Below are 21,197 nucleotides of genomic sequence, written 5' to 3' on the forward strand. Positions count from 1 at the left end.
TTTTCACAAAATTAGTTCAAACAATAATTAGACCCAAGATTACGAATAATAGGCTACACGCAAATATTAACAATATTATGATATACAAACAGTTTGTGTGTGTGTGTGTATAGAGGTGGACATTAACAAAGTAGCCTACATTTATTTGAGTTAGGCTACTGTAAGTACACTTTATGAGTATCTGTAGGCTACTTTACTTGAGTTGAGTATTATTTTTTCTGGAAACTTTTTACTTTATCTTCACTACATTTGAAAGACAAATATGTAGCCTACTTTTTACTCCACTTTATTGTGTCAAGGTCCTTGAGTAGAAAGTACTAGGCTAGTAATGTCAGTCAGGGGATGATTTTGGTTGGAAATTAAAGTGGGGTTGACGTCAAAACCCGACTGATGTTGGTTTCTGACGTCAACCCAAATTTCATTTTCAACCACAATACAACTTCTGTCCAACGTTGGAGATTAATGTCAATCTGGCATTGGATTCTGACATCAACCTGATTTTCATTTTCAACGTTGGGTTTGGTCTTCTAAATGCGAATTTTGTCATTATTTTGGAGCACACTAACTTATAGATAACAGTCTGTAAGGCTAACATAATCATACTAAAAGCCCCAAAAAATTAAATAGGGCACTATATGAGAGAACGGCCATTTGGGTGTCCGAAACCATTGTGGACGTTATTGAAGGCACTTATTCAATCTCACATTCAATCCCACTACTGTTCTAGAAATAAATTTGATATTGATATGAGGGTAGGTTGGCAGGCATAGATTCAGAGGCATAAGGTACTGTAAGTATTACATACAACAACAATGCAACAATAATAAAACAATGCATTGACATTTACTTTTTACTTTTGATACTCAAGTACTTTTAAAAACAAGTACTTCTGTACTTTTACTTTAAGTAAAAATCGGTCTTTACAACTTTTACTTGTAACGGAGTAATATTTGACCAGTAGCGTCTGTACTTTCACTCAAGTAAGGAAGTTGTGTACTTTGTCCATCTCTCTCTCTCTCTGTGTGTGTGTGTGTGTGTGTGTGTGTGTGTGTGTGTGTGTGTGTGTGTGTGTGTGTGTGTGTGTATATATATATAATGTTTAAACCACTGTTTAGTTATTACATCATTACTTAAGATGACTTATTTTTCTGGTGGGTCTGTAGGTGACTTATTTAAATGTCATATTGCACTTACCTTATTTTAATACTTATATTTAAACAGAAGACAACTTCATTACTGCAATATCCAGCGCTTAGTCGTTGTAAAATGCTTTTTGCCTTTGAATAAATGTAGGCCTATATGGGCCATTCTACAGAATTGGTGCAAACTGCTGTCCCTTATCCAAAAAACACATTTGAAAAGCATTTAATTATTAAAATCTTAGATGTTTACTAAGATCCTTCAATTATCTATTGAAACCCACAATAATATTTAAGATATCAGTAAGCTTTATATATATAAAATCATCATTTATGGGCAACTTTCAATTAGGAGGTGGCTGTCCCAAACCCTAACCCCTAAATTTCAACTTGTGAAAATATTGAAATTTGTTTTGCACATTTTTCCATTCTTGTTTTTTTTTTTTAAAAATTTTTTAAATGAAGTTAAAAAATATATTTATTTTATATTTTACTTTTAAATCATGAAACTTTATCTAAAAAAAATGTGTCCTGGATTTTCATGTCACTACCAAAACAGTGAATGTTGTAGTCCATTGGCTAAGACTGATTTTAACCACACCCCTACATTTTTGATCAGGACATATTCCTGTGTCCCTCTCTCTCATGTGCTATAAGGTGGGTAGATTGATCCCATCATTTTGAAGTAAATGTGTTCTAAAGTCTAAAAAAATCTGTGTGTAACTTTAAGGAATGTCACTACCAAACTCATTTTTTCTGCTATTGAGAAAACTTTTTTGGATGTTATTCCATAAAATGTTGTTGTTATATGTGTTCAACTGTTCTGACCAGTGATTGCGAACCATGTGCTGATTAGCATCTTCGAGCTAGGCTCAAAAGTATCTAAAATTGTCACTACCGAAACATGTCTTGAAGTTTTGGTTGTGACATTATTGTTTTGGTAGTGACAAAAGGGAAAACATAATCCTTTATTTGTAGGAATAAACTACATTTTAGTACAGTTATGCAAATAATTACTACTGTAGTATGTTTTAGTGTTTTAGTATGCAAGATTCTGTTAAAATTCTGTAATGTGATGAGGTTACAATTACAGTCCATGATACTAGCTTAGGTGTAAGGTCAGTAATGTTACTTTCTATGATAAACTTGACAGGTAGAATGACATAAAACACCAACATGCCTTAAAGTCCCCGTGAACCGGAAGTTGCAAACGACTTTTCTCCAAGGGGGTAATCCATCGACCGGAAGTTGAAGCCGGCCGGGTGCCGCCATGTTGTAGCAGAACTTCACTTGCGTTAGCATTTCCATTGACTCCCATTCATTTTTGCGTCACTTTGACAGCGAATAACTTTACATCTGAGGCGTTTAAAGACTCCATTTGTCCATTATTTATTTCTAAAGAAACACGACAATGTATAAAGGGCTCCATTACCTTCTATGTTACACTATGGCCCCGTAGAAACAGATTTAGTAAAAATACTGCTTTTCTCCAGTGTTGTGACGTATTTCCGAGAGAAACGGAATACTAAATGAGGCAAAATGGTGGGCGTGGCTTTTCTCAACTAGCACCTGATTGGATCTAGAAAAGTAGGTGTTTTCATTCAGCCTGTCTACTGTCAGTTGGAGGGGCGTGGTTACGGATGTTAAGAAGACGCCCAAACCGTGAAACCTACGTCATCAGGCAAGGTCCTCCAACGCAGAGGGGAGGGGAAATCAGATTTTGATTAAAGATTACAAAGCCAAAAATTTTTTTTTTGTGTGGATTGACTTGCATGGATGAATTGTTCACCACAAAACGATCAATTTAGGCAAACAAAGTAAGTATGGTCAATTTTGAATTCATGGGGACTTAAAAAAAAAAAAGACAAACTACAACAGAGTGACAGAGAGAATACAAACAAAGGTTGAGGGAAGACCCAGTGAAGTAAGAGGAATACTTAAGGAAAGAAAGAGAAAGAAATAAGAAACGAAGGGAAGAAGGAAAGCTGAAGAGTATCAGTGAATTATCTGACAGGGAGCAAAGACATGTCAGAAAAGCATGAGGAAAAGACACTTCAGTGGTTCTAGAGATTTATCTGAATGAGGAAAATTATTCTGAAATTAATGTTTTATGGAAACACACACACACACACACACACTTCAGTGGTTCAGGAGATTTATCTGATTGACTTATAAACAAAATGTTGAAAATGTGAAAATAAAACAAAGTGGTTCAGAAACAGTCTACATTGTAAGTTGTTGGTGTTTTGTTTTAGGTAGACAAATCTATGAGCATAGCTCTTCTCACTTGCACCTCAAGACCCAAAGTACAGAATAGCTCTAGGTGTTCTTATAAGATATTTACTGTCAGATGTGTGTCTGCTATGTACTGACTGCATATGTGCATCATAGTTATTTATTTATATTAACATAAAATGTGGACAGTCTGATTCAGCCATGGCAAACTAAGTATTGTGGTCACTACCAAAACATTACTGTCACTACCAAAAATGTGCAGTCACTACCGTAACATGGGGTGTTTTGTCAAAAATAAAGTATATTGAATTATCAACTAAGATGTTATGATAGTGTTTGGTTCAATGCATATTCAAACTAATGAATCCTTAACTTTGAAATCAGTACGATAAACTTTATGCCTTCTACAAAGAAAAATTGGGTTCAAAATACAACAAATCTCATAAATTACACTTAAAATATTATTAAAATTATAATCTTTATTGATTTAACCTGTAAAAATATTTTTAAAAGATAGAAAAAATATATATTTATAAGGTAGATGTAAACAAAATCTTAATAGGTCATTATAAGCCTACTTAAAAAATTATTTAATATTGTGTTTCGGTAGGGACAAATTTGGGGAGAAGGAAAATATTCCAGCATTTTCTGAAAAAAACAATATGAGAATTAACTGCACAATTACTAGAAAAGTGTACCTTAGATATTATATAATTTGCATACATACAAATTTTTGTGGGAAAAAAACAAAAAAATGTCAAGATGTTTCCAACTCTGTGTTGACTCGGTGTCAAAACGATTAATCGTGATTAATTGCATCTAACATAAATGTTTTTGTTTATATATGTGTGGATTATATATATATATATATATATACACACACACAGATTATATAAACAAACTTTTATGTTAGATGCATTTGATCGATTTTACAGCACTAATACAAATGCATGTAAATGAGCTTGTGACAAATTCAATATTTGTTTTAGTCAATTACATACAGATAGTTTGGTATGCTCGATACTATAGGTGCTGTATCAGATCAACATGACTACTACTGTACATGATGAGAGTAGTAGTGTAATAAGGCAGTCATGTTTTTATTTCATCTTCTTCCAGTAGGTGGCGCCCTATCATACATTGTTCTCTATAGCCAATTCAGTTGTAGTAACAAACATCCTTGATGAGACCAAAAAAGACACTTGCCAAACTCGAGCACAACACCCACAGAAAAGCATCAAGACAGAACAAAAGACTGTTAACAATTAGAACTCCGTATAATTGTGAATCATATAGGCTGAAATGACACGCATTTTATTAAGAACTACACTTAAAACATTATTTGTTATGTCCATAACTCAGATGGCAGTGTTTCATGCATGAGGTGGCACTCTAGTAACAGACGTCAACGGTGAGCTTTACTGATACTAAAAACATTTATGCAGAACATCCTTCATTCACAGTTCTGTGTGCTGTCTGTCATAGTGAATCTGCCATTGCATTCAGCATGCCTACTGAAAGACTTAAAGATTAAAAACGATGCTTTATACAATTGTAGACCCCCAATTTGAGCATTTGTCAGGAGTATAATGATTGGCCATTTAATTATTTTAGCTATATTGCAAATCATCCCTTATTATCATGTACTTAAGGTCGAATGAATATTCAAATGCATATTAAAATGAACACTAGCTGACTATTGATTTTCAGAAGCCGTTTGAAGTTTCCCCAGAGATCCACCGGATATATTCTATAATTCCTAATGCTTCTTGTAGGACGCAGTAATGCGTTCTTTCTACTTAACCGAGAAATATTTCAGTGTATATAATAAAATAAACATACTGCAATCGTTTTCAGTCAAAGATGCCTATTTATTTTTATAAAAAAGACATGTTGAAACAGTTCGAATGTGACCACTTGGAAGCAAAATGCTACACCAAGTTAACGATTCAAAATATGACAATGAATGTAAAAAAAACAACATCTGAGAATGCTAAAAGAGAATAATTAAAAAGAATAAAATGTGGAAATGTTTGCATGGAATAAACATGGTAAAAGACCACTCTATTACCTACCAGAGAGACAGAGGTACATTGCAATTAAAGAAAGACTGCCAAGTGCTGGGGTAAATATATATAGATATATCTGCTTCATTTGTCAATTTAGATCAATAAAATATAGGCCTCTGGGTACCTACTGTACTCTTTCACCTTTGTTCTAATGTTGCCTGCAAAAATACCAAGAAACAGTGACATCCAGACATCTCTTTTTAAAAAGTACACATTGAGCATTATTTTACATCTGCGCAAGTAGAGACTGAGAAGTCAATATCCGTTACAAATAGTTATCAAAAAGAAGACTTTCAAATGTTATTTCTGCAAGACGCTTCAACAAGAAAAATGGCTTTCCTGTCTCCAAGCTTATTTCGTATACCATTATATATATATATATATATACACACATACATATATATATATATATATATATATATATATAAAACAATGATAAAAAAAAATCATTTAAAATATACACCGAGAAATGAAAATAAAGAATTATAATAAAAAAAGCATTCAAAATAAACTTGAACCCAAGATGTTGAGGAGAAATCAAAACATCGACCCTTTTTGCACCAATGTGTCAAAATGCAAAACGCAACCTACGGAGACTGTTTCCAGGGCAACGCGTGATCCCTAAAATGTTGTGTGGCGTGTCGGGTCCCCGCTATGCTACATTTTACGGGGCACGAGAGGAAGTAAGGGAGTGACGTCGTGAACACACAGAAGAGACAGAGGTGCCAAATAACTTAGAATAACTTAGGAACAGGTGTAGGAACGTGTGTGTTTGTGTACATGTGCCCATATGTGCGCTTTACAAACGGTCGAGGAACATAATCAGTGCAACGCCTTCGGCTTCAGGAGTGAATTCAGGACAGAAAACAAAAAAAAAAACTTAAAAGGTATTCACGGGTCTGCGTGAGGGCCTGTGTTGGTGATTGTCTGTTCTCAGTTCAACGTCTCTACAGCAGCGCCTGCAGCCGAGGAGCAGATTCAAGGACCGGGACCCTCTGGATATTCCTCAGGGGTCAAGAGGTGACGGAGGGGTGAAAGGTTGAGGAGTCTAGCAGGCTTCCATCTCTAAAAGGGGGCCTGTAGCTGCTGTCTTTGCTTTGCAAGAGGAAAAAGAAGTCCGTTTTCCTCCTGTAGAACACAAATGAGAGGGAAAACGTGGTTAGATATTAAAAATTATATATTAAACTTTAAGGAATAATTCACCCAAAATTGAGAATTCTGTATGTTTTTTTTTTAGGTCCATACAGTGTAAGTCAGCGGTCCAGTGTTGTTTTGGACCCCTATGACTTTCATTGTATGGTAAAAAACTATGGAAGCTCGTTTCCGCCACAGAATAAAACATTTTAGAAGATAATTGCGACTTTTTTTCTCAGAATTGTTTATCGCAATTCTGAATTCTGAGTTGATTATTCTGAGATGTAAACTCACAATTCCAAGAAAAAAGTCCTAATTACCTTTTTTATTTTCTATTCTGTGGCGGAACAAGCTTCCATAAAAAACTACTGAAACGTTTTGTTTGGAACAACGAGGGTGAATAAATTATTTTTTTTAGGGTGAACTATCCCTTTAATAAATACACACTTTAGACCTGCAACAAATTAGGCACATTACCATATTATTTTATTCGTAAATCAATATCATAATCAAAATGTCACAATTCATAGTACATTTTGTATATCAAGTACACAACATGCAGGATAAAATTTTAGTCTAATTTCTGATTTTTTCCCACGCATTATGATTTGTGTATTGCACATGAGGACATTTAGAGCAAAAACAAAGCAAATTTACAACAAATTGGCGCACTCAAAAACGTCCCCTAGCATGCCATTTTGAAAGAAAAAGAAATCCCCACGTCCAACATTAATCAAGAATTGCGTTCTCAGAAGCCCAAAGTTTTTCCATCACAAACTGTTTGTCCAATCAGAATCCATTTTTGAGATGTGAAATATTAAATGTATCAGACTATTTTGGTCGACAAGCTGTATGGGGCTATTTCAGAAGTGCATCAAATGGAATTCCTGATCAAAGTGAGAAGCAGGAATACAGGAGCAAACCTCTGATGGATGGAGCGAGAGAGAGAGATATAGAAGACAGACAGATAAAATGCAAGACTAGTAGCGGACTCCTCCCTGGAGCGGAGGTCGAACGCAACCTTTTTCAGCGAGATGTCAGTTTTGCTCCACAACTGCACCCTGGACCACTTTCACACATAAATACACTCGTACACCCATGTGGACGGCTTTACCACATGTGGATGAAAGGCAACTACTTTTCCAGGGAGATCTGACCCTGGTGCCGAACGAGGATAGAGAAAGAGAGTCTCGGAATAAAGTGAGCGGGGACGCTTTTATTTACCTCCCTGCCCACCCTTTTCATCCTATGATCTCAAAGCTTCCCTGTGCCCTGCGCCCCCTTCCTGGAGAGCGTTTTCCTTCCCGGCCACAGATGAAAAAAGTTGGCAAGCTTTCCTGCCTTTCCCCGCCAGCCCCCTGTTGGAAGGGGAGGGGAGGGGGCGCGTCGGGGTGTTTGGAGAGGTTAGGACGGTGCCGTCGGGCCACGCTTTACAGTCCTTTCTGATTCAAACGCAGGGATTCAAGAGCTACTTCCCATTGGCGCTGAGGAATGTCGAGGCCCTGCTCGCAGGAAATGAAACGCTCCTCTGTATTCGAGGGCCAGCCTCTCTCCGTCCTTCTCTTCGGCTCGCTCTGCGGTAGCGAGGCTGTTCTTTGAAGTGTGGGAGGTTAAGATAACAGGCATGGCCCTGTGTCACTCAATTGGCCCGTTCACCTCCCGGGGCAAATCAAAAAGCCTGCAGCTGGGACCAACACACCTCCTTCCCCCCCGGTCTAACCCTTCCTTTTCCACAAAAACCAGAGAAGGCGGCTTGATGTGGTCTGAGAGCAAGAAAAAAATATTGTTCTGAAAAACTGGAGAAAGTGGGCTGCGGTTTTACGTTTGCCGCTAAATTTCCACTGTGCGCAGCTCAAATGCTATAACCGCGTACATGTGCAGTAATTGGTGGGTTCACTAGGAGGCAGCACTAACAGTTGGAAAGTTGATTTCAAAAATTGTCAATGATAATGGAAAGGGAAAAAAAGTGCTGTAAAAAAAAATCACTGGAAATTAGCCAAGAATACTCAAAAAGGTTTTTTTTGTTGTTGTTTTTTTAAGTCTGCATATCTGAAAAACAAAAATGGCTGGAAAGGATTGTTAAAATTATTTTGATTTTAAATATAAAGTAAAAAAACAAATCTGCCCGTGCAGAATGACAAAATACACTTACAAAATCTATGTTAAATAAAACTTATAAAAACAAGATTTAAAAAAAATGTATCGCTTCTAGAAAATGCATTTTGTATTAAAAATACATTCTCTGAAAAAAAAACGTATATATAATGCAATGTTGCATCTCAAGTAAATGTAAATATATTCTGTCTTAAGGACAAACTTGTTCAAAATCCAAAAATAATAATAAGTCAAGGGTGAAAATGACAACAAAAGCTGTGCGAAGAAGTTGAAAGATTTGTACATCTCGAGTTTGACAGCATAAAGCGGACACAAAACGGTGCTCACCTCTACAGGTCAGGTGATGTATTACAAAACTGTCCTAGTGTGCATGCTTCGAACGTGGGCTCAGGGTCAAAGAGAACGTTGAACTGTTCGAAGTAACAACAGCCAGAAAAACTACGTATAGTGGGGTACCTAAAAATCTCGCTTCTGGTGTAAAGCAACTGTTTCTACAGACACGGAACTGGAGAAGGTTCAAAGCTTTACGATGAAACACTGGCAGGGAATGGGAGTATGGACGAAGAGCTCGTATCTGGGTTGTGTTAAGCCTAGTCAGCTGAAAAGGTCCACTTTCACACCAAACTGACTTTGGACCAGTGACCTTGTGTTGTAGCACTTGGCTTCGTTTCTGGTTTGGCAGCGTCTTTCAAGGAGTCCATAAAAATTCAACAGGCACTCAATGATCTGCGAGGAGGAGGACGGGTTCAAAAAACCCCGGCCTGAGTAATAAAAACAGCACCTGGATGAAAAATCGGATTTAAACAAACCGCTTGGGTTCAGTCAGCACTTCCTTTGGCCCTGAGACAGTAACATCAGGGAAGGGAAAAACTCTTACAAACTCTTATACGTCTGTACAACTGCAAACCAACCGTGGCAGTGGCCTTTCTGCTGTGATCTCTCTAAAAAGGCAGAGGAAAGAATGTTCCCCTCAATACAACAACAAAAAACATCAGGTGAGGGTAGAGGACGCGAAGGCTTGAGTGGGGTCTGCCCACATCTGAGGAGCGGTGGGATGGGAGCCCGGGAACGACGTGCTCCTGCAAAGCCTGAGCTGCAAGCCAGGGCGGCACTATCAAAGAGCAGCACAATGACTGCTCCCCTCCACCGCCCGGACGCTTCAAAGGAGGAGCGGGGGACGAGGAGCGGGGGTTACGCCTGCTTTCACAATAGGAGCCAGATTTACTCCCTAGGAGAGGAACTCCAGAAAAGAGCAGACGATGGCTGGGGCGTGGAAGAGCGAGAACGACAGAGGAAACGTAGTAGACGCCACAAGGTTTGCTGATTCCTCTGCTGCTTGGCGTGCTACTGTGGGTCTAACATCTGGAACCATCCAATGATCTATATGAAGGATCTAATGGGGGTGATTCGCATATTGAATTCAACAATTTCTGCAAGTTTGTTCCTTGTACCTACATACCAGCAACTCCCAGACTCTTTTTATAGCGCTGCAGAGGTTCTTGGCAGCAATACATGGAAGGAAACCTCTGGGTTTCCGCTGCCCTCAGTGATATTAACCAGTTTATCGACAGTGACTCATACTTGAGGGTTTAGCATTGCGCTGAATTGAATTGAGAATTAATTTTCAACTTGAAGTCAGTTCCTGAATTTGGATTGATGTAGACAAATGTTTTTGATTGAGGAACTATACAAATCAACTGAACTTTTTTCCTAGAAATGCAAAGTATGTCAAAACAAAGTCTTGTCTGAAATTTTAAAAACAGACAAAGTCTTGACAGATAGATAGCAGACAGAGAGACAGATACAGATAGATGACAGACAGACAGATAGATAGCAGACAGACAGATACAGATAGATGACAGACAGACAGATAGATAGACAGATATTTGTATTGTTGATATATTTCATCATACTTGATAATTACAATTTGTTGAGTAGGGTGGAAGAACACTTTCCCATTTACCAGAGTAAATTCAGTAAAACCCTGTTCTTGTCAGTTGAATTGAAATTCCAGTTCAACTTCCTGTGTGATGTGGCCATTAAATTAAAATTTACACTCATGAATTGAAAGGGAACCAATTCTTTGAATTCTGCCCAACCCTGACTCTAGTTACGTGTTTTTACTCATGCAGGTCCAGTTGAGGTCCAAACCTTTCCAATCCAAACATTTCTGGTAAAGAAACTCAAGGTACTTCGTTCCAGCTTTCTATAAATTGAAAGGGTTTTCAGGCACAAAGAGTATCAGTTATTCTGCCATTCATGTGCCGGAGGCAGAGTGGACATTAAAAAGAGAGACAGGGCGCTCTCATCAGCACACAAGGGACTTTCAGTTTCTCCCTCTCATGCCTTTTCATCAAAGGCTGACATCTGACTTCTGGCCTCACTCATCACAGACACAGAGCTGGATAAAGACGACCCGATTCGGGCACAGCTGTCCAGCAGCACTTGCTTCACAGAGCAGGCAATGACCTCCAAAGTGCCCAGTACCTCCAACGGTCTCCCACACTGCCCCACTATTGTCAACCTCTGGGACACTGAAAGCTTTCAAACCTTCGGCCGACCACTCCCAATAGTACGGTAAGCCTCATATAGGGGCTTGCCAACATCATCAAACTCGGGCGAAGAATGACGCTATAAAAATCAAAAGTGAAACGCCGCAGAACAGTCATCGTAACACAGAGTCAATGTCCAGGTGGCAACAAAGCAGCATGTTGAAATGTGCCAGACTGTCGTGACTCACAACCTTGGCTTCTTTGAATGACTAGACTACATCTTCAGCGCCAGCGTTCCATTAAAAGACCAGCATTGTTACATGGCTTTCCCCGTTCCCAATGAAAAAATAAAAATGCACAGTGGCAAAAAAGTAACAGCCCTGAGGGCATGTATGCCCCAGCTCAGATAACAATCTCAAAGCCTGCAAATCACAAGGGTTTGTCAGACAAGAGCTCTCACAGCTAAATCTGAGAAACAGACAGTAAGAACAAGAAGAGGATGTGGAAATGTTGTACGAGCAGGAAAAGTGGGATGTGCGAGGAAGAAATTTCTATAACCTAAAATTACTCCAATGTGCATTTTTGTTTTTAAGTCAGAGTTAAGGATTATGTGTCATAAGGCATCTAATAAAGACCGAGCCTGTCCTTCATACCAAAAATAAAAAACACCAATGAAAATACCTCAAATTACTCGTTTTCTCCCTGAGAAATCCCCTATTTTCCACCCTGAATGTCTTACACATACATACTGAATTCCTGTGAAATCTAGTAATAGATACACTGCAAAAGATGTTTTTAATTAGTCCCTTTTGACTCGTTTTCCTGGAAAATATCCAAACATTTTTAAATCAAGATTTTAATTGTTGTTTTTTTTAAAGTACATGTACAATACTATTCAAAATGAATGAATGTACAATACCGTTATATACAATTTTATTCTGTAAGGACTGATTAAAGTGATCAGTAAAGACTTTTATAGCGTTACAAAAGACTTATTTTTCAAATCAATGCTGTTCTTTTGAACTGTCTATTTATCAAAGAATCCTGGGGGGGGGGGGTCATGTTTCCACAAAAATATGGCAGAACAACTGTTTTCAACTTTGATAACAATAAGAAATATGTTTGAGAATCAAATCATCATATTAGAATGATTTCTGAAGGATCATGTGACACTGAAGACTGGAGTAATGATGCTGAAAATTCAGCTTTGGTCACAGGAATAAATTACATTTGAAAATGTATTCAAAACAGATAACAATTATTTTTAATTGTAACAATATTTTACAGTATTGCTGTTTTTGCTCAATTTTTTTCACTAGATGTGCATTTAGTTTAAAGAATAAAGATTCATTCTCTAAAAATATCTTATTTAGCGTTGCTTCAGGTAAATTTATCTTGTTTTAGGGTCTTTTAACTGGATATTTTAACTGGAAAACAACCACAAAAAATACTCGTTAAGAATAGGATTTTTTTGCACTATATACAAGCTATTATGATCCCATCAATTATCAAAAATGTTATCACATTTGTGAGGCGAATAAATGAAGACAAATTTGATGTTTCGCAGTCTGTCGGATCTGCATAAATTGACAAGCAGTGGCAATATTCTCTGTTTTATGTATATTAGTTTAAGGTTGCCACGTTGAATCAGCTGGAGCGTCAATCCCCAGTTCACTAATTACTGAACCGAAGATAGAGCGCCTTTTAGCTGTGTTTTCAAAGCTCTTGCAGCCCACAGAAAGAGAAAAAAAATAAGAAAGAGTGTGAAACGGTCCAATTTGTGTTCGGGAGCCACAGGGTAGTGAACTGATCAAACGTAAAACCTTTGTCTTGTAGGTTTTTTGGGAAGGACCATATTTGTCACATCTGTGCAGCTTTCATGACAAAAAGAAGTGGAAAAGCAAGATGTGGGGTGACTTAATAAGAGGGAAAATAAATATGTTCTCTTGCTCACTACTGTCCTCGATGCTGAAAGACTTTCACATGACGATTCTCTTCTTTGTTTAGAGAACTAAATTCTTTTAGGCCAGTTGCTGGTTTAATCGCTAAAAAATTAAAAAGCAAAGCGCAAGCCAAATTTGCTGGCAAGGGCTTCATTCATTCACAGGGTTGGCTAGATAACACATGGGGGCCATATGGGTGAATGCTAAGAGAGTTAGCTCACATCTGGGTCGACTCTTTCAAAACCATCCCAGTTTCCAAATGTTCTCAAAAAAGCGCCAGTCAAACATGGCTGTGAGCCACAGGATTGTATGTTAATGGTGCATGCCAAATATTAATGATGGAAGGAATGAATGAGGAACGAAACCTGATAGTGTGGACTTGACGTTCTGAGCCGACTTTGTCAAGATTATTCTGTTCTGTGATCTTTCAAACAAATGGTACGTTTGATAAAAGCATTGGTCTTCTGAAAATACTAACTCGTCACCCAACGCCACAAGCCACACATCAGTGTACAGGAAAAGGGATGTAATGGAGTTCTTAAAAACAGAGTTAGGAAAGAAAAATGACTTGTCACAACAATTCATCAGTATGTTCATAAGAGTAAACCCTTTAACAATAGCGCTCACACACACAAAGCAAACAACAGCTTTTGTAATACAACAGTGAATGGTTGATTGGTGAACTCAAGGTTTGCCTTTAGGATTAGTCTCATGTATTTCTGATTGCCAAGAACCACATTAGAAAATCATGACTCAATCAGTCCAGAGGTACGGAAGAGGCTCTTACCATTGTTCAGATGTACGCCGTTTTCATTCTCTGGCCTGTACCTGCAGGAAATCGTAGCTTTTAATTACCAGGATGTGCCTCCAAGTAACATATAAGTCCATCTCTGGTCTTAATTGTCAATGTAGGGCCAACAAACATAATTTGCTGGCATATTTAACACATCAGCATTGTTCAATAAAGGAAGAGTTCAACCAATAATGAAAACTCTGTCATAATTTACTCATCCTCATGTCATTTCAAACCTTTATGACTTACTTTCTTCCAGTGAACACAAAGGGAGAAAATCTGAATAATTTGCTGAACGAATCATTCAGGATGGTTCTTGTGAATTGGATTAAACGATTTATTGTAAAGATCTGACACAAAAGAACGTTCCATTCACAAATTAAACATCGCTACAAATTAGTCATAAGGACACTTTAAAGATAGCTTTATGGCATTTTTTTGTGTGTAATTTTGTAGCTAGAAAGCCCCAGTACTCATTCTTCAAAAAATTCACCTTTTGTGTTCCATAAAAGAAAAAGTCATATCCATTTGAAAAACATGAGTGTAAATGATGCCAGATGCCATTTTAATTTTCATTTGGGTGAACTATCCATTTAATTCCATTATACACAACTCTAAATTATCTAGATTTAGCGCCAGATATACATTGTACAAGCACACATTGCAAATGCATTTATAAAACGGCAAATAGCCAGAAAAGATAGAAACAATGAAGGAAGCATGTGGACTTTAAAACAGACTAATCCTAAAGACTTAAATGTGAGGAGAAGATGGAAAGATGGAGTGGTTGGGTGGGGGTGTACTGTTCATAATGTTGTGAAAATTACAAATTAAAGAAATGTACAGAACAGTAAAACTGCAGACTTGTGGATTTTCAGGCAACCAACAGAGTCATAAATTCATAAATGTTCATGTTGACTTTAGAAATGTTCTGAAATGTTGGAATTCGCTGTGTGAACGCATATATTGAGCGTGTGGCATCCCATCATTAACCACTTGTTACCATTTACACAAACTAAGTGACATTAGCTAAGTTGGTGTGTACATTGATGAAATAGGACAAATTACAGCCAGAATGGAAGGTCTCTGAGTCTTACCTGGGGCAGGTTCCTGGATCTTTTCCCGCTTCCGCTTCTTTTTCTTTCCCTATGAAACAGCCAGAGGAATATTTAAAGGGCCGCCACGAAAGCATGACTCTTCTGCCATTTGTCAATTGAAAAAAATACTCCTTAGTAAGCTGAACTGTAATAAAATAAAATAATAAATAAAATAAAAGTCCAATACCCCATCCTAATTCTTCTGGATTCCATGTTCTAATCACCAATCAGAAAGTTAAACAAGAATAAAACATCTGCCCCTGCTCCAATTGACACGACAAACACTCCTCCAGAGTGAGAAGTCTGGACTGCTTTAGGATTTGTAGCTTACCCAAAATCCCCTGGCAGGATGACTATAGGTATAGATAGTGCCGCACTGTCATTTTGCAGTCCAATATGAGCCACGCTTTGGTTGCCTGCTGTAAAGTCTGATAATCCACTTATTCAGTCACTAATCTGTGTATTCTAGCCCTGGCTGACAGAACCAAGAAGCCCAGAGCAGTAGAAGCGCCGATGACAGAGCAGGGATACGCTCAGAATCCTTAGCACTATTAAATACAAGTGTGCTCCCACCACTAATATATAAGTGGAGATGAAAGTTCATCTGTCTTTGAAGTGTTTCGTTTTAGTCCTGTTGCTTTTCCATTTGGTGATTAGTGTGAAAGCCAGGTTTTAGTTTTAGCATCACATCCTGGCACTTCATATATTGAGGGAGATTTATGCCGGTTAAAACTTAACACCATACATTTTGGAGGTGAATTCTACAAGCCTTGATATCTGCAACACATGTGCAAACTAAAGGAATAATTGTATATAGTTAATAATATTGAGTAAATGGTTAGCATTGTGTTAGCATTATATCCTTTCTGGAAAACCACCAGCTTTTCTTACTGAGGTTCAGATTGTGACAGTGTTTTCATGAGTAACTGCCTTAGTGTCGCTCTAAGTAAAATGGCTATTCACATCACATCCCAAAATTTTGGCATAATGAAATGCTTATAGAGCTGGTAAGTCCCGCCCCTTCCGCTTACCCCGCTGGACTTCTAGGTTAAAAAATCGTCAATGCAAGTGAATGAGAGAAAATAATTATTTTCTAATCCCGTTTGAATTTTGCAATGAATGTAAAAAATATGTTGTCTGTGAATTTTTTATATAATTTTTCGTGTAAAGAATGGTACAATTTAGCGGGTAGGATTTTCATACGGTTAGACTTTGTGTGAGAGCACTTTGTGGACTACAACTCTTCGCTGCTTTCGCCGCGTTTGATATACGTCACCACCACTAGCACACGGATCCCGCTAAACAGCCTGTTTTGTTTGAATGGTGACATTTGGGTACAAAACACACAGGCATCTCGATCTAATTCCTTAGATTATCGCACCGTGATTTGTGGAGGGAAAATGTGTTATGCGGTGACGTCACATATGCGACGTGTAGTCTTTCTCGTTATGTCTATTCCACAACTGCTAGCCAAAGAATCATACAATATACTGTCAAACTCGTTACATGAGAAATTATATAAAAATTCACAGACAACATATGTTGTCACATTCAAAATCACATTCATGGCACAATTCAAACGGGATCAGAAAATAATTATTTTCTCTCATTCACTTGCATTGACGCTTTTTCAACCTAGAGGGCCACTTGGAGTTTTATGGATGGGCGGGACTTACCAGCTCTATAACAAGATGCAAGTGGCCTCATTCATGTACCATAAGCTGAATGGATGATTGTAAATCGTTGTGTAAAAACATTCTAATTCAACAATTGAAGAATTGAGTAAATTGTTAATAAAAGCATTTGTATGAAAACTGTCACATTCAACGCAATTTGTAAAAGAGCATATTTACAAACAATTTACACAAACTTATCAGGCTTGTGTTTCGTGAATCAGTCATAAAACCAACATCACTTAAATTGGCATAATTCGCGCAAGAACATTTTCAAGAACAATTTACACAAATTCATTCTGCTCATTTCCGAGACTCGAGCAGAACAAATTTATCATCAAACCATGCTTATGTAAAGGATCACTTTCAGTGCAACAATTTACACGCAATAATTTTTTTTTTTTTTTACAAACGATTAACAATTCTGCTTGTGTTTCTGCCTCATTTATGAAACTCAAGAAGAATGGATGTGTAAATCAGCCATACAACCCTTTGTTTGTACATTTGTATGAATACATTCAATCCAATAATTTACAGAAAAGCCTTTTTTGAACAATTTTGAACAACGTTTCATGAATGAGTCCCAATAAAAATCCTTAAAAAAAAAAAGATCTGAATAACCATCAATAGTAGTCATTGTAAAACAATGATCAGCCTTTTTGTTAAGGCCAAGTTGATATATTTTTTAAATTAAATACAACAATTTGCTATCTATCTTGTGAATATTTTCATTATTTAAATATATATTTGAATAGGATTTTAGACTTTTTATACCTACGGTTACACTTTTACAATTTTAGTGTCCTTGTTACACGTTACATGTAGTTACTGTAGTAATAACTTAAATTATGCATAATTACATTCAACTAAACCAACCCAATTCCTAACCTTATAGTGAGCACATGTAGTTAACTATTATTACTCAGTTCTTTGAATTGAACACCTTAAAATAAAGTGTAACCAAACCTACTTGTTTTACAACAGTTTTTCATAAAATTAACCTTCAGACTACAAAACAAACAACATAGACTTGTGAATCGTGTCATCTGTAGTAGCGAGTATGCATATATTTTCACTTTTGAAGACATTCACTGCGAGCATTATATTTACTCTCAAGCAATCAACACATGACACAACTCTCACTCTCAGGCAGTGTGTTAGTGTGGACACTTACATAATTGTCTCTGGCAGACCATCCTGGGTAAAGCTGCATATGGAGCTGCCGTTCCTTGCGGGCTAATTCGTAATACTTAGCTTGCTCTTCCCGAGATAAAGCATGCCACTGTTCGGTGCAGAGGGAGATTAGAGAGAGGGGGGGAAAAAGTAGTCAATTACTGACATGCACTTTTAAGTTCCTTCCAAAGAGTCGCATGCTGGCGTTTGGCTAAAAATCCTTGTTAACTCAAATGTTGTGTGCGCGTGTGTGTGTGTGTGTGTGTGTGTGTGCGTGTGTGCGTGCCTGGGGGTGGAATGGAACATGATGAAGAGATTAACATATGCAGCGATGAGAGAAGGGAAGAAAAAAAAAAAAAAACACGAAACTTTGATTTCATATCAAAACACTGGTTCCAATTTAGCGGCGCTTTACTTCAAACCATGTCAGGGTGCAATTACCCCACACCACCGCAAAACGGTCCTTTGCTGTGGCTAGCCGCCTCAAACCGCCATAAAGCATTAAATATGTTTAACGGCTCCTCTTTTTCCAATTCCGAAAAGAAGGATAACACAGTTACCAGCTACCTGCTCAAAGCCCCCAATTTCTGAACCGCCAGCTTGTGTGTTGGTGTACTTGTTATATTGAGTTAAACAGATGTGCTAACTATGATAGAGCCCTTCGTGAAGGAAGTCTCGTGGTGCAAGAGACCCCCAGGCGTGAAGGCGAACCACATACGTACCCTCCGGCCGAGGATCTGATTGATTGCGGCGCTCTCCTTCAGCGTGCATTCGGCCACCACATTGGCACGCATCTCTTTCATATACAGCATGAAAGCGTTTAGAGGTTTCTTGATGTGAGGTCTTTTGGGCTCCTGCTCCTTTCTCTGCTCATGCTGAGATTTCCTGGAGAAACAGGAGGAGGAAAGAGTTAAAAAAGGGGGGAAGAATTATTAAGTGATACAGGGAAATACAAAGGGGAAAACCGCTCAGAGGGAGGTGCGAAAGCGGCTGCCACAGCGCCGCCATGGCGTGTGAGAGTGCCGAATGTCTGATTCCAACCACCAATCAGAAAGCTGCATGAGAGAACAATATGTGGGAGCCAGTGCCGAAAAGCTAGCAGCGGCTTTTAATTATGTCCATTTGGGTGCTTTCATGCAAAGAGATTACTTCACCAGTAATGGCAACCAAACCTTCATATTCCCTCTCTCTAGTCTACGAGAGTCCCAGTGTTTCACTCCCATTGGTGACCCAGAGCTGATGCGTCTTGCCAACTGCACGACTCATAATCCTTGAAATCAGATGCACCAAAAATAAAACTTGAGCTGACTGATAAATAGCCAATATAATACAGATCTATTATATTTTGTGTGAATAGATCAAATCTAAATCCGAAAAACTAAAATCAATAGTTTTAAAGTCGCAATGAAACGAAAGTAGCAACAGATCTTTTGATTCATATTGACAGATTATTGAAAAAATGTTGGGTGGGACATTGAGATGTGGGCGTTGCACTCAAAAGTGGAGGCTTGCAAGGGCAGGGTTTAAGGCTTTGTCCACACGGAGAGGCGTTTAGCTGTATACGTAAACATTTTGTATCATATCGGCGTTTCGTCCAGACGGATCCAGCGTTTCGGGAGCCTGAAACCGCTATTTTTTAAAACCGGGTCCCAGAGTGGATAAATCTGAAAACGACACCCTTGCGTTTTTGTGTGTACAGCCATAGCCAGCCAACATATGATGGCAAACTATTCCAAAGTCTTGGCGCTACTACTGCAAAAGCCCGATCCCCTTTCTGGCTTAACTTAGTCCGTGGAATTTTCAGCAACTTTTGAGTTGATGATCTCAAGGCTCTTCCCGATTGATACTCTATTAACAGAGCTGATAAATAAGTCGGTGTAAGATCATGGAGTGATTTATACACCAATAAAAGAAGTTTAAAATCAATTCTATATTGTACAGGAAGCCAATGTAGAGCGATCAAAGATGGAGTGATGTGTTCTCGTTTTTTAATATTCAATAATAATCTCGCTGCCGCATTTTGGACCTTTTGCAGCCGTAAAATAGAAGCTTGACTAATACCCTTATATAAAGAGTTACGATAATCAAGTCTTGACGATATAAGTGCATGAATAGCAATTTCCAGGCTCTTATACGTCAAACACGATTTCATCTTAGCCTCATCTTGTGAAACGATGATGTCATCACCCCACGTGTCGACCCTAGTCAGATACCGCTACGTCACGTAACAGCAACAACAACTGCTGCAGAAGCTACTGAGCCCCGTTTTATTTATATTTATTTATTATTTACTTGTATGTATTTTTATTTAATTTCTTTATTTTACTTCTTTATTTATTCATATTTTCTTTCTTATGCTATGATGCTTGTCTGTTGTCCGATTAGACATTTCATATTTTGTACTAGGGGAGTAGAAGGGACTCACCGCGCCTTAAAATTAGTCCATATGAGGTGCGTAGGCAAAAAATTCCAATTAGAGAGGCACTTCAAGAGAGTCCGCACACTCCACCAAAGACAAGAGACGTCAAAAAGCAAGATCAAATCAAATGCTTTTACTGAAAATAGTGGGAAACGTTTCGGTCACATGTGACCTTTCTCAATGCCAAGCTTACAACAAAACATTTTGCTATTTAAGGGTGGGGTAAGCGATATTTCAAAAACGCTGTTGGACATTGTTGATATTTGAAATCAAAACAAACACACTCCTCTCTTCATTGCTCCGCCTCAAAAAAAAAAAAAAAAATCACACTCCAATCCTAACCGCCCTGCTCCGAGTCGGTCTCGAACCTCGATCACCAGCACGCGAGGCGAGTGCACTAGCAATGATGCTAAACACAGCATCAAGCGCAACAAAATAATGCTTCATGAAAAATAAAGCGCAGATGAAGAACGAATGACGATGAAGCACAAAAAAATAATCACGTACAGTACACGATAGTTTTTACAAACAAGGGTTTGTTGTTAGTTGCCAACAGCACAGCAGCTCCAGACAAACGATGACGCTCAAACCCAGTGTTACTCACGTGTAGAGCGAATCAAAGCAACGTCCGTGTCTGTTTTCAGGCCTTCCCACTAAGCTCTCTCCGGCGCTGGACATCTTTTCTAATATTAACGCGGGTCCTAAAGCTCTTTCCTGATCATAACCCTTCATTTTCCAGTGATTTCTTCTGAGCTTTTGTATTGCGTCTCATCTCTTTTATGTCTTTCTTCAAATCTCCCTCTCTTGCTTGTCTCTCTCCTCCACCGTCATACGCCCCCTAATGCTGATTGGCTACACACGTTTGTTGTTGTTTGTGTCGGTCGGACTAACTTACAAACCGCATTTTTCAAATAT

The 21,197-nt window shown here is 38.1% G+C and overlaps 1 protein-coding gene across 4 annotated transcripts in view; it reads right to left on the bottom strand.

Moving 5' to 3' along the window:
• Nucleotides 1-6,071: 6,071 nt before the first annotated feature.
• lef1 (lymphoid enhancer-binding factor 1) overlaps nucleotides 6,072-21,197 on the bottom strand; it is a 45,267-nt gene continuing 30,141 nt past the window's right edge. For 2 of the 4 annotated variants that reach the window (XM_056253593.1, XM_056253592.1), the window contains exons 7-11: nucleotides 18,586-18,748; nucleotides 17,865-17,972; nucleotides 15,018-15,066; nucleotides 13,915-13,955; nucleotides 6,439-6,571 (exon numbers count right to left, since the gene is read on the bottom strand). In XM_056253593.1, the coding sequence (XP_056109568.1) occupies nucleotides 13,921-13,955; nucleotides 15,018-15,066; nucleotides 17,865-17,972; nucleotides 18,586-18,748 (355 nt within the window). In that variant the 3' untranslated portion in view covers nucleotides 6,439-6,571; nucleotides 13,915-13,920. Of the gene's footprint in view, nucleotides 6,572-13,914; nucleotides 13,956-15,017; nucleotides 15,067-17,864; nucleotides 17,973-18,585; nucleotides 18,749-21,197 lie in introns of all 4 variants that reach the window. The other 2 variants (XM_056253591.1, XM_056253590.1) reach the window with 1 other exon arrangement.

This window comes from Rhinichthys klamathensis, unplaced genomic scaffold (assembly GCF_029890125.1).
Source record: "Rhinichthys klamathensis goyatoka isolate OS25496 unplaced genomic scaffold, OSU_Roscu_1.1 h1tg000107l_1, whole genome shotgun sequence".
NCBI classification, from domain to species: domain Eukaryota; kingdom Metazoa; phylum Chordata; class Actinopteri; order Cypriniformes; family Leuciscidae; genus Rhinichthys; species Rhinichthys klamathensis.